This window comes from Aquarana catesbeiana, linkage group LG12, assembly GCF_042186555.1.
Source record: "Aquarana catesbeiana isolate 2022-GZ linkage group LG12, ASM4218655v1, whole genome shotgun sequence".
Taxonomy (NCBI): Eukaryota; Metazoa; Chordata; class Amphibia; order Anura; family Ranidae; genus Aquarana; species Aquarana catesbeiana.
This window is the reverse complement of record NC_133335.1, coordinates 175,037,877-175,052,825: the sequence shown is the minus strand read 5'-3', so window position 1 is coordinate 175,052,825 and position 14,949 is coordinate 175,037,877. Positions and strand designations below refer to the sequence as shown.

Here is a 14,949-nt window from a genome sequence, read left to right as displayed (position 1 = left end):
CTTTTAATAGGCAAGATTGACAGGGTGTGCTACCTTGACAAGCAAAGTTTTTTTTTTTTTAGTTTTCCTTGGTATGTGTAAAACCCCAAGTGGCTGCATGAGCACAGCTGCTGCTCCCAATTTCCCACTAGTGTGGGACAAGTGCTGTAACTGTGGGTGTCTGCATTTGGAGCCGTGCACCTAATGACTGTCAAATTGGAAATAATGGCTGTCTGTGCAGCTGCTGCATTCCAGTTGACATGAATAGGACTGCCTGCACATGGATGCACAGAACACCCCGGCAAACATTTCCCTTGCATGGGACCTTAGGCTAGGTTCACTCCTGTCACAAAAAACAGCCAAGGAAAAGTGACTCACTTTTTGTATGTAGTTTCACACCTGTGCATGTGCTCTTCATTCGTTTTTCGGTGCGTTTTTGCAGCGTGTTTACCGTCTGTTTTCAAGCACGTTTTTGATGTGCGTTCATACTTAATATTTTTTTTTTTTGTACGAGGGGGAGACTGGATGTTAAGCAAAAACCTACCAAAAATGCATGTACATTAGGGCTGCAACTAACTATTCTTTTCATAATCGATTAGTTGGCCGATTTATTGTTTCAATCAATCAATTATTCGGTAAATAACCTTTAAAAAAGTGTGGTGTTTAATTTAGTTAATGTGTACAGTTTTAAAAAAAGGTAATTTTATTCTCAACTGTCTCTATGCAGTGGTAAATATAAATAACCAACTATATGGTTAGGGTGCAAAATATCGAATCCACTCTGAGAATCTGAGAATAACAGACAGAAGAGATATACTGTATAAACTATTAGAGGATATATATATATATATATATATATATATATATATATATATATATATATATATATATATATATATATATATATACACTATTAGGGCCCTTTCATACTGGGGCGGCGTCGGCGGTAAAGCGCCGCTATTGTAAGCGGCGCTTTACCGTCGGTATTCGACTGCTAGTGGCCGAGGGTTAAAAACCACCGCAAAGCACCTCTGCAGAGGCGCTTTGCTGGCGGTATAGCCGCGCTGTCCCATTGATTTCAATGGGCAGGAGCGGTGAAGGAGCGGTATACACACCACTCCTTCACCGCTCCGAAGATGCTGCTAGCAGGACTTTTTTCCCGTCCTGCTATAGCACCGCTCCAGTGTGAAAGCCCCTCGGGCAGCGGCACTTTTGGGTCGGTTTGCAGGCACTATTATTAGCGCAATAGTGCCTGCAAACCGCTCCAGTGTGAAAGGGCCCTTAGAGGAGAGATATACTGTATATACTATTAAAGGGTGAATCTGGTAAATATCATCAGACTCAGTAATCAAATTTTTTTATTAAAAACAAAAACAATGTCTTCCTTCAAAAAAAATGTAATTTTAAGAACGTACTTTCATTCAGTGAATGTACAAAGATTTTTCATATGAATATTCTCGTCTGAAAATTGATCCGTGTGGCCAACATAAGGCTCAGTACACACCTATGCAGTTTGCTTTTCATCTGTTTCTGCAGTGCTTTTTGCTGTGCGTTTTGATTTTTGTGCACGTGATTTTTTTCATGCGTTTTTGCATTTTTTTTTGTGGCCAATTTGTTGTTGGGCAGATTAAAAAACACATATTGCTGCAAAAACGCATTACATGCTTTTCTGCAGCTTCTCTATTGAAGTATATTGAACCAAAAAAGCACCGTTTTGCATGAACATGTCACATAGGAAACCATGTAAATGAACTGTAGTGCGTTTCTGCAAAAAGCACCAAAGAAACACATAGATGTGAACCAGGCTTAAGATGTTTAGTAACATAATGGGGTGAAAAAAACTAAAATTAGCCCTTTATAGTACAAAAATGCAGATAATCACTACTGTAAGGGGTTAATTTTTTTTAGTGTTGAACTGTGAAAGTAATATTTACAGTAGCGATTATTTGCTTTTTTTTGTACTATAAAGGGCTCATTTTAGGTTTTTTTTAACCCCATTATGTTACTGGCCGATTAATCGATTATGAAAATAGTAATCGATTAATTTCATAATCGATTGGTTGTCGATTAATCGATTAGTTGTTTCAGCCCTAATGTACATGCATTTTTGATGCACTTCCATTTAAGTCTATGAACCCAAAAAACTGCATATATGTTAATGGAAACCATGTTAAATCAATTCGATCAATCAATCTTTGCTTCTGAAAATTAGCAATAAACTGTACAGGTGTGAACCTAGCCCTAAGCTAGGTTTACATCTGTGCAGGTCCTGCGTACAGCGTTTGTGCGGACACAGCAGCCCATTTATTTGAATGGACTGCTGTGCCTGTGGGAAATGCATAAAAAACTTTTTTTTTTATTTTTATTTATTTTTACAAAAACGCATGTCATTAAGAATTGACACCCCTACACGTCTGCAAAAAGAGTAGTGTATTGTGCCTGTGGGTCTCGAAACGCATGTGATTAGCACGGGTTCTCCGACCTGCATATGTGTGAACCTAGGCTGAGAGAGCTTGGATGCCTAACAAAATATTTATAGGCTTCTGTGGAATGTATTTGTGAAATATCCCTTTACTTGGCAGTAGATCATTGTTTACATTAAAATGTGCAATCCTCTTCTGAGGACATAAAAAAACAATTTGTCACTCAGATCCCTCAGGTTAATATAATGCTTACTACTTAAAGTGGTTGTATACACTCAGAAAAAAAAAAAAACCCTGTAAGGCAAAAGGATAATGAGCTAGTATGCATCGCATACTAGCTCACTATGAAATATTTACCTTAGAGCGAGGTCCCTGTATCGCAGGCCGGTCCACACCAAGGGAGCTGACATTTTGTCCTCGGCGTGCCTTCCGGGTTCACGGCTCTGGCACTGTGAGTGGCTGGAGCCGCGATGACGTCACTCCCGCGCACATGCCGGACCTTCAGCCGGGCATTCACAGCGCATGCGCTGCTGACGTCAGCGGCTGCATGCAAAGTGATTATCTCCTAAACTGTACAGGTTTAGGAGATATAATAAAGTTTACCTGTAGGTCAAATGAATAAGCTTACCTGTAGGTAAAAATAAAAAAAAAAAAAAAAAAAAAAGGTATACAACCACTTTAACTCCAATGTAAAAATGCATATAAAAGCAAAAGAGGAGGCCTTCAAAAAATACAAGGTTGAGGGCTTATCAGCATTCAGACTTTATAAAGAAAGAAATGTAAGGGTGCAGTTAGGATGGCTAAGATTGAACATGAAAGACACATAGCGGAGGAGAGCAAAAAAAATCCCAAGAAATTCTTTAAGTATGTAAACAGTAAAAAAAAAGGACAGACCATATTGGCCCCATAAAGAATGAGGAAGGACATCTGGTTACAAAGGATGGGGAGATGGTGAAGGTATTGAATTTATTCTCCTCAGTCTTCATGAGGTAATCGGGGGGGCTTCATTAACCAAAACTGCAGTGTTTTATCCTCGTGACACATCACAGGAAGCACCCTCATGGCTAACAAAGGACATTAGAATTAGACTTGGGGAAACTTAAGATTAATAAGTCTCCGGGAGCGGCTCGCTTGCACCCGAGGGTACTTGGGGAACTCAACTCAGTCAAGTAATTGCCAGACCATTGTTACTAATTTTTACTGACAGTCTACTGACTGGAATGGTACCAGCTGATTGGAGAAAAGCCAATGTAGCATCAATATTTAAAAAGGGCCCAAAATACATCCCTGGGAATTAGACCAGTTAGCCTAACATCAATAGTATGCAAGCTCTTGGAGGGGATAAGGGACTATATACAATTGACACAGTTCCCCATAAACTTTTACTGTACAAAATAAGGTCCATTGGCATGGACCATAGGGTGAGTACATGGATTGAAACCTGGCTACAAGGGCGAGTTCAGAGGGTGGTGATAAATGGGGAGTACTCGGAATGGTCAGAGGTGGGTAGTGGGGTCCCCCAGGGTTCTGTGCTGGGACCAATCCTATTTAATTTGTTCATTAACGACCTGGAGGATGGGGTAAACAGTTCAATCTCTGTGCTTGCAGTCGATGTAGAAACCTTGCAAGAAGATCTGAACAAATTTAATGGGGTGGGCAACTACATGGCACATGAGGTTTAATGTAGAAAAATGTAAACTAATGCATTTGGGTGGCAAAAATAGGAATGCAATCTATACACTGGGGGAAGAACCTCTGGGGGAATCTAGGATGGAAAAGGACCTGGGGGTCCTAGTAGATGATAGGCTCTGCAATGGCATGCAATGCCAAGCTGCTGCTAACAAAGCAAACAGAATATTGGCATGCATTAAAAAAGGGATCAACTCCAGAGATAAATCGATAATTCTCCCACTCTACAAGACTCTGGTCCGGCCGCACCTAGAGTATGCTGTCCAGTTCTGGGCACCAGTCCTCAGGAAGGATGTACTGGAAATGGAGCGAGTACAAAGAAGGGCAACTAAGCTAATAAAGGGTCTGGAAGACATTAGTTATGAGGAAAGTTTGCGAGCACTGAACTTATTCTCTCTATGGAGAAGAGACGCTTGAGAGGAAACTTTTTTGTGGAAGGTAGTTTAATAAGACTCGTGATCACTCATTAAAATTAGAAGAAAAGAGGTTTAACCTTAAACTACGTAGAGGGTTCTTTACTGTAAGGGCGGCACAGATGTGGAATTCCCTTCCACAGGCGGTGGTCTCAGCGGCGGACATCGATCGTTTAAAATAACTATTAGATAAGCACCTGAATGACCACAACATACAGGGATATACAATGTAATACTGACATATAATCACACACACAGGTTGGACTTGTGTCTTTTTTCAACCTCACCTACTATGTAACTACTGTATTTATCGGCGTATAACACGCACTCTTTTCCCCTTAAAGTCAGGGGAAAATCGCGGGTGCGCATTATACGCCGTTCCCCGCTGTCTGTGAGGGGAGAGGAGCGAGCACCGCCAAAATACACATAGTCGAATGTACTGTGTACTAGGCTTGGCTCGGCTCGCAGTCACGCCCAGTCCCGCCATTGGACCTGTGTTATGTCCATCATAGGAGCCGGGCCAAGGGGCGGGACTGGGCGGGACTGCGAGAGGACCCGAGAGAAGCCGAGTAGATAGGACATCCGGCTCTGTGTATCTTGGCAATAGGGATGAGCTCCGGCGTGTTCGCATGGCGCACGTGCCGAGCCCGCCAGGAAGTCGGCACGGGGCAGCGCTAATCACAAGCAGTGAGACATTTCCCGATGTGCGGCTGCAGAGATCAGGAAATGTCTCACTGCTTGTGATTAGCGCTGCGCCGTGCCGACTTCCTGGCGGGCTCGGCACGTGCGCCATGCGAACACGCCGGAGCTCATCCCTACTTGGCAATGCTAATTTTAAACGATCGTGCTGCAGTGAGACTGGGCAAGGCTGCAAATTACACTGATCATTCTGCAATCATGGGCAAGGCTGCAGATGGACACTGATAAGACATTTAATGGGCATTTAAATGCAAGTTGTTTTTTTTTTCAGTTTTTATTTTTTTCTTTAAACTTCCCTCCTAAACTTGGGGTGCGTGTTATACGCCGATAAATACGGTACATGGATTTGGAAAGGCAGTTGGTTAGTTGTGCTAATCCCACTAGAGTACATTTGTAGGATTAGTCTAGTTTAATTATTGCAGTTATTTTGCTGAGGAATTGTGGTATATGTCAACACAATGAAAAAGAAGGAAAATAATTCACTATACATTCCTTTCAGTAATCGCATATAATCAGACTTTGGTATTGGTGATTTTGCATATATACCGGTATTTTGTAGATCTGAATGTCTGGTATATTTTTCAAAATAAAAGACCGAAGGAATGATTTGTAGTCCCACAAGCTAAGGAAACCCTGTATTTGCCCCAAGTCACAGAAGATCATTCATGCATTATTGATTTCCTTGACTGTCTGCATGTCTGCTTCGGCTAATATGAAAGACATTACTGCTCCGCATACTTTTCCAAAGGGTTCCATGCTGCTCATGTCCCTTGCATTTGTGGGAAGCTTTTCTTATTTATATTGCTTAAGGAACAGTACAGAGGCACATATACTGTATATCTTTTTCTTATAAGGGCACTATAGCTCAAAGTTCAGCTTTCCCTATTTGCACACTCTGCACTGGATATGAAGAAGATGATCATAATAATTTTTTTATTATGCACCAGTAATCTCTTTCTGTATATTGTGCTTGGAGAAATGTAACTGTATCAATGGAGGACCTTGATTGGAAACTACAAGACACAAAATGGTCCTTGTTTCTTCTTACAGTGTGGATGACTGTCTCTGCGTAGGTGCAAGAATTCTTCACATACTTCAGTCGCAACTCTTTTCTTTCCTGCCCTGAGAGCAATCAATACACACACCAGAGGTAGTGGTCCATTTGTGGATCTGTAGCCCATTAGTGTGTGTGTGTATATATATATATATATATTTTTTTTTTTATTTTATAAGGCATTACTTTTAGAAAGCTCTGTACCTAATAGAGTAAGGCCCCTTTCACACGATCGGACCATTCAGGTCCACCTGTCAGTTTTGACAGCAGGACCTGAATGGGCGCTCCACGTTAGCCTATGGAGCGACGGATGTCAGCGGAGACATGTCCGCTGACATCCGACCCGGTCCGATCCGCTAAGAGCAGACGGATGGCCCTACGTCCAGGTCCGTCGCTGGCGGATCGGGTGAGATCTGATAATAACGGACATGCTGTCCGTTTTCATCCGATCCCTCCATAGGCAGCAGCGGCACCTGACAAGCCCCTCCCCGCTCAGTGAGCAGAGAGGGACCTGTCATCTGCCAGCTCAGTGGAGATCAACGGACTGATCTCCCGCTGAGCCGGCGGACTCTGTGGAAGCGGAGTCCGCCTCGTGTGAAAGGGGCCTTAGGACTCATGCACACTGCATCTCAAAGAAGCGCCTCCTACAGGCTTTTGAGCTTTTTTGAGCTTTCATTTTAGCCACACTATGGCTTTTTCAGAGGTTTACAGGCAGAACCCCCACCAAACACGTTTTTGAGACGAGCTTTCGAGCTCAAAGACTCCTAAGTGCCCAAAAACGCACAAACATGTGAAAAAGCTCAAAAAAAGATTGAAACCACACAAAAGGAGGAGAAATTAGCTGAGGGGAGGGTTTTGGAAGAAAAAAAAATGCTTATGCTCAAAAAAGCTTATAGACTGCATTAAGGTGAAAAACCTTGAGGGTTTACAACCCTTTTTAGTTGTGCTTTATTTTAGAAAGTGTTCACACCACTAATTATCATGATTTAGCAGCTAGTTAGCTTGATGTTTCCTTCAGCTGAAGTTTTCATACCTTACTTGCTGTCCTGAGAAGCGGCACAAAAATAACTTGCAACAATTGATGACACACATCAAGAGGATCTAAATTTACCCCGAATTGCTAGTGAAAGATTTGGATCTAACCAGACACTTTGAACACCTATCCTGTATTGTAGCATAACCCATCTGTAACATAAGAGCACCAACCAATTTTTCATAGAAAAGATTACATTTCGTGCACTCCACCACTTCTTGATTCAAACCAACCTTATTATATTACACTCTGGTTCTGATGGTCTCCTTGTAGACTATTTGTGTTCATGAATTCTGTTCTCAGTTACCACCCTCCACAATAACACCACCCCTACCTCCCAGCACTCCCATATTTGTCTATGGCACCTAGCCACACTGAGGTGCAGGAAACCCCATGATCCATGCAGGTTTCCCGCACCATATTCAAATCGTACTGCCCTTGCGATCTGCAGCGGGTGTCACTGTAATCTTAACGACACCCTAAATGCAGGTCAAAACGCAGTGTTTGCCTGCATCAGATCACATGCTACAAAAGTACCATGTGATCCAGTTGCAGTGCGGGTCCAAAATTGGTGCATGCACGCGATGTGGTGTGATTTGAGCCCATTAAAAATGAATTGGATAAATCGCACATCACTGAATTGTGTGTGAAATGAAATGGAATGCGGTGCAGTTCCTGTGTGTTTCACATGCAGTTTATAGCGTGAACCAAGGCTTGCTGTCCCATGCTCAACATAGCATGACAGAAAACAAAGCCAACTCCACCCCCAAAGAATGAACCACATTTAGGGATTGCATCCTTACAAACCTGTCTCACAACTCTGTCTAAAGCCTCGTACACGTGACGCGATTGTTGGCCAACCTAGCATCTGATTTTTGGTCTTAAGGGCGTGTGCCAGGATCTTATCTTGCATACTAATGGTACACAATTGTCGTACAACAAACACGAACCTAGTGACGTACTACAAGAAATTTCAGCTCTTGAGTGCCACCCTTTGGGCCCCTTCTGCTAATTTCATGTTTGAGCATTGATTCCAAACATGCCTGTTTTGTACTTTCGGCTTTTGTTTGACGAATTTGTGTACTGACCATACGAAAATCTGACGTCAAACTGTTCTCCGACGAAAATTTACTAGCCTGCCATCCAACATTTGTTGGCCGAAAGTTGGACAACAATTGTCAAAAGGAGCGTACTAACGGTTAGATTTTAGGACAACAGTCTGTCAACAGACAATCCCGTCAAGGGCTTTTGCGATCATGTGAACGTTGGTTGTCACATTGGGCAACAACTATAAAGAATGATCAAAAGCTGTGCTTGACAACTTAGTCACTGTGCTGGGAATGCACGGTGAGCACGCTCTCCTTTTCTGGGGTCAGTGGTGTATCTTTTTTCTTTTAAACAGGCCTTATGATTTAATAATAGACTCATTTTGCCGTACATCTGTCCTTGCCCTAATAACATACCGTATATACTTGAGTATAAGTCGATCCGAGTATAAGACAAGGGCGAGAAATGCAGCATCTACTGCAAGTGGAAAAAGAGGGTCAACAACGCCCATCTGTAGCTGTATACCTCCGTGTGTCCTGTGCATATGTGTCCTGTACCTGTGTCCTGTGCATATGTGTCCTGTACCTGTGTCCTGTGCATATGTGTCCTGTACCTGTGTCCTGTGCATATGTGTCATGTACCTGTGTCCTGTGCATATGTGTCATGTACCTGTGTCCTGTGCATATGTGTCCTGTACCTGTGTCCTGTGCATATGTGTCATGTACCTGTGTCCTGTGCATATGTGTCATGTACCTGTGTCCTGTGCATATGTGTCATGTACCTGTGTCCTGTGCATATGTGTCATGTGTGTGCCTCCGTGTGCCGCTCTGCACCGATCAGCGTGTGCTATTTACTATTCGGCGGCCATTCACTGTTCAAAAGCCGTGCCGCCTCCTCGTTCGTGATAGGTAGAAAACTCCATTTCCCAGAAGTCAGCAGTCAGCCTATCACGGACATTCTCTCATCCTCATACCACGGGCGAGGATGAGAGAATGTCTGTGATAGGCTGTACACTGACTGCCTAGACGAGAAGGAGGCACGGCTTTGGAACAGTGAGAAGCTGACGAGTGGTATGTAGTACGCGCTAGCCGCCGTCTGCCTGCATGACACGCTGATCATGTAGACAGACGGCGGTGACTCGAGTATAAGTCGAGGGGGGCACTTTCAGCCCCAAAAAAGGGGCTGAAAACTCCGACTTATACTCGAGTATATACGGTACTGCAAATATCTGTCTACTTGTATTATAGTGTATATGTGAGATACATTGGTAATTAGAAGAGGTTTTGTTTTAAAGATATTATCCATATAGAGCAGTGTTTGTTGTGCGTGCAAGTGTTTAATACAATACATAGAGAGCAAGAGAGACACTCTCGCACAAATTGAGTACTCCCCTCACATTTTTGTAAATGTTATAATTTGCTGCCCCCCTCAAAATAACTCATCACTCAGCCATTAATGTCTAAACCGCTGGCAACAAAAGTGAGTACACCCCTAAGTGAAAATGTCCAAATGGGGCCCAATTAGCCATTTTCCCTCCCCGGTTTAATGTGACTCGTTAGTGTTACGAGGTCTCGGGTATGAATGGGGAACAGGTGTGTTAAATTTGGTGTTATCGCTCTCACTCTCTCATACTGGTCACTGGAAGTTCAACATGGCACCTCATGGCAAAGATCTCTTTGAGGATCTGAAAAAAAAATTGTTGCTCTACATAAAGATGGCCTAGCCCAGTGATGGCGAACCTTGGCACCCCAGATGTTTAGAACTACATTTCCCATAATGCTCACCTACACTGCAGAGTGCATGAGAATCATGGGAAATGTAGTTTCAAAACATCTGGGTTGCCAAGGTTTGCCATCACTGGCCTGGCTATAAGAAGATTGCCGAGACCCTGCAACTGAGCTGCAGCACGGTGACCAAGACCATACAGCGGTTTAAAAGGACAGGTTCCACTCAGAACAGGCCTCGCCATGGATGAACCAAAGAAGTTGAGTGCACATGCTCAGCGTCATATCCAGAGGTTGTCTTTGGGAAATAGACATATGAGTGCTGCCAGCATTGCTGCAGAGGTTGAAGGGATGGGGGGGGTCAGCCTGCCAGTGCTCAGACCATACACCGCACACTGCATCAAATTGCTCTGCATGGTGGCCACACAAAATATTGACACTTTGGGCCCAATTTGGACATTTTCACTTAGGGGTGTACTCACTTTTGTTGCCAGCAGTTTAGACATTAATGGCTGTGTGTTGAGTTATTTTGAGGGGACAGCAGATTTACACTGTTATACAAGCTGTACACTCACTACTTTACATTATAGCAAAGTGTCATTTCTTCAGTGTTGTCACATGAAAAGATAGAATAAAATATTTACTAAAATGTGAGGGGTGCACTCACTTTTGTGAGATACTGTATGTGTGGTGTGTGTGTGTGTGTGTGTGTGTGTGTGTGTATGTATGTATGTATGTATGTATGTATGTATGTGTGTATATATATATATATATATATATATATATATATATATATATATATATATATATATATATATATATATATATATATATATATATATAATTTTATAATTTTACTTTACAGTGGATATGGCTGTTTTGAGAATATATATGTGTATACCCCTATTTTCTAGGGGTTGCACCAAATGGGTTTTTTGGTGCCAAAACCGATACCAAAAATGAAAAATACACTAAGCCCAATACCGATACCAAAAATGACCAAAACTTATTTTTAAAAAAATATTTTTATACAAGAGATGGTCAGACTGGGGACATGGTACAGGAGATGGTCAGAGACTAGGGACATGATACAAGAGATCAATACAGCCTCACCAGTGCCCGTCAGATGCAGCCAGCCAGCCTGTGTCCCCAGTGCAGCCAGCCAGCCAGCGCAGGGGAAGAAAGGAGAGCCGCTGCCGCCGCCTGGTTGGTTAGAGCGCCGGGAACATAACCACTTTCATTTCAATAGCTGCGTGTTCCCCGCCGCGTGCCGTCACATACAGCCCCTCCTCTTTGTCCGGGCACTTTTATAGACAGATCACCCGTCTAATCCTGGGATGGGTGATCTGTCTATCAAAGTTCCCCGGACAAAGGGGAGGGGCTGTATGTGACGGCGCGCGGCGGGGAACAGACAGCTATTCTTGTTTCTTGCTTCTTACTCTTTTACATTCACCATTACATATAGCAGAATATTATAGGATATAATGTTCAATACAATACAATGTATTTGAAAACTGAACTCCAGGAATTCTCTGTATCATGTACTGTACATACTTTGATCTGGCTTGGCTCGTAAGTATTAAAATCCCATAACTCATAGGGTGCTAAAAAGCTAAAAATCAGGGGGCTTGCTTGTCACTGCTGCCATTAACAGAATACCATTTGAATTTTAACTTTTTTATTTTTTATTTCATTTTTTTTTTTCTAATAAACAAGATGTTTTCCGATTGGATGGGATGGAAATTGTGACAACACTGCCCATCCTCTCCATCTTGTCTAATCATAAAATGGCTTGTATTCATTGAAAAAATACAGGGCATTCTTTGAATGGCAGATGACGGCACCTATGGTCCATGTGTAGAGAGGAAGGTGCTTGGCACAGGATTCTGAAAGATTGCGGCTCTCGCTGTAGTAGTGCCATCTACTGCAGTGATTTCCAGCTTCTCCAGTTCTCCATTTAGGTATGAGATATGCATACTTGCATTGTGCCAAGCTAAACCAATGTAAATGTGCTTTACAGAATATTCCCATAGTTCAGCTTTAATACTCAAAATATAGAGAATGTTGTTTGTTTCTTTTTTTTTTGTTTTTTTTGTTTTTTTTGTTTTTTTAATTAAAACTTACCTAATTTAGATGTTCACTAACATGTTTTTCTGTTTTTCTTTTTAAAGTGCCAGATCCAGTCAAGATCAGTTCCAACCAGCCCCAAACTGCCACGCCCAGTACTTCCACCAGCACTGTCCCAAATAGCAATGGCAAGCGTGCATCTGCCAATGGCCAGCAAACAGCGGCCTCCCGTTATCTGCCACGTGAGGTGCCTCCACGTTTCCGCCAGCAAGAACAGAAGCAACTTCTGAAGAGAGGACAGCCACTGCCTGCTGGGACATTGACCAGTGCTAATACAGGACAGGATACTGGGCAAACTGGGGCAAGCCCACCTCCACAGCAAGGGGCTGGTGGAGCTCACCACCCCACAAAGACACACTCTGGTAAGGTCTTTACTTTGTTAAATGGTGTTTTGAATGTGGAAATAAATGGGATGATTGGGAGGCTTAGCTGTGAAGTTAGGCTTGTAGTGGAGGCCTCTTTTTTTCCTTTATGTAGACAAGTATTGATCTAGTGAAAGGCTTTAAGAGACCCTGTCACCACTCTATAAAATTGCAGGCAAAGGCACAGTAAACGCACACCTTTCAGGTATTCACTTGTAGTGTTTTTCCTTTCTAATTAATAAAACAAAGGGTGAAAAACAATGTAGTGTCAATCTACACAATCACAGTACTGCAATAGAACAATAAAAAAATATTCAAGTGTCCATAATAAAATCAAAAATGTCCATCATAAATAAATTGGTTAATTGAAATATCAAAGAATCAATTGTGAAAATAGTGCAACTCTTTATAAAGTGGAACATTTTGAACACCGTAGACCCTTCACCAAAGTGCACAAGTGCCAATCTACACCCCTATAGAATGAGGCTCACCAGATTGTAGATTTCAATCGCATGTTTAATTTAATCACTTTAAGCTTTATGCAGATGATCAACCTGATCTCCTCAGATTCAAATGGATGACAGCTCTCCACATGTAGATTGAAAATCAACACAAAGCCTCCAATGGTGTAAAAATCTCTTGGGTAACTATTTTAAAGAAAAAACAATGCGCTTACATCACAAATAAAAACAAGTCGCCTTTGGTATGTGTTGCCTGCATGCTGCGTCTCCAACCCCTCCTCGCTCGCACTCTCAGATTACACTCTCAGTGTCAGTTGCTGTGTAGCCACACCCCTAACATGTTTCGTTACTTCTAACTTGATCACAGGAGATAGCTGCACGGCACAGCAACTGAGCTTAAATATCCCGCACCACTCCTTTCAGGGCAGTCAACATATTGGGGGTTATTTACAAAAGGCAAATCCACTTTGCACAAGTGCACTTGAAAGTGGACTGAAAGTGCATTTGGAGGTGCAGTTGCTTTAAATCTGAGGGGTAGATCAGAAATGAAGGGAAGCTCTGGTGATTTTACCATCCAATCACGTGCAAGCTAAAATACTGTTTTTTATTTTCCTTGCATGTCCCCCTCAGATCTACAGTGACTGCACCTCCAAGTGCACTTGTAGTGCAAAGTGGATTTGCCTTTAGTAAATAACCCCCAGTGTTTGCATCATGATATGTTGATTGCCCTGAAAGGGGTGGAGCGGGATATTTAAGCTCAATTGCTGTACGGTGCAGCCATCCCCTGTGATCAAGTTAGAAGTAACGAAACATGTTAGGGGTGGTTTTTTGTTTTTCTGGAAGGGTGCATGTGATCACCAGAATCATGAGTTGTGCAGCCTTATAAGACAGTCAGAGGAGAATGAAAACCTACAATCTTTAACCAGACACTGATAGAAGTCACAAGACTGCTATATACTGCTGATGAGAAAAGGTATTTAGCCATTTATATTTACTAAAATAATTGCATGCCCATGTTTTGTGTACTGGGAGAGACCAGATATAGTGAATGCAGGTGCCTGGGTTTAGTAACACTTTAACTACGGGTTGTAGTTTGTTAAATGTGCTTATATTACATTAAAGCTAGTTTTATTTTCTGTAGGCTCCCATGCTCTGCCTCAGATTAGAACTGTTTGCCTGTGCATGTATCAAAAATTAAAGTTGTTACATTTCGTTCTGTTGTATTTTTTAAATAGATTTTTAAAATGCTGCTGTGTTTTGCTGTTTTGTTAGTATTTCATTTCATCTGCTGACATGGTCATGAATTAATGCATGGTGGTTAATATGGTAGGAAGACGAGGGGGAGGACTGTGCAGCTTGTATAGTCTTACTAACTGCTGATGTTGGTGAAATTGAAATCTGTAACTAGGGAAGGTTGCAGGCTTTGCCAGAATGCAGCGTGATCGTTTGTCGGAGAGCTACAGCCTCCTGTTTGAATCTTTTGTTCGCTTTAAAGTTTTCATGGAACAGAGGTTTTCTGTAACTAATACTATTAATTCTTGCTTGGTATGTTACCAATTAATATATTACATAACCTAAGACTGGTTTCCTGGTTAATTCTGTGAAATTTGATAGTTTAAGGATTATGAGGGATTATAATCTGATCTGCCTCCCAAATCTGTTTACCTACATTCCAGTCTATAATTTAAGTAAACCTAGGGCAGGCCATACATTATACAATTTTCTTTCCTGGCTGAAGGAAAGTAAATTGCTCGATTCCATGACTTGACTGTTGACGGGGGAACCACCTCACTATTGTATTCTGATGGTGGGAGGCTTCCCAGCCTTCTGTTTACAATGGTCACTACTGGCATCTATAGCCACAGGCAGTGATTGAATGACAAAAAGCCTCAGGCAGGTTGTGCTGAAGTTAATCGATAGATCAACCAGTCTGCCCGT

At 42.2% G+C, this 14,949-nt stretch overlaps 1 protein-coding gene across 6 annotated transcripts in view; it reads left to right on the top strand.

Annotated features, from left to right (window-relative positions):
- TNRC6C (trinucleotide repeat containing adaptor 6C) overlaps window positions 1-14,949 on the top strand; it is a 519,199-nt gene that overhangs the window by 405,410 nt on the left and 98,840 nt on the right. For all 6 annotated transcript variants that reach the window (XM_073606232.1, XM_073606237.1, XM_073606234.1 and 3 more), the window contains one exon: window positions 12,233-12,550. In XM_073606232.1, the coding sequence (XP_073462333.1) occupies window positions 12,233-12,550 (318 nt within the window). The remainder of the gene's footprint in view (window positions 1-12,232; window positions 12,551-14,949) is intronic.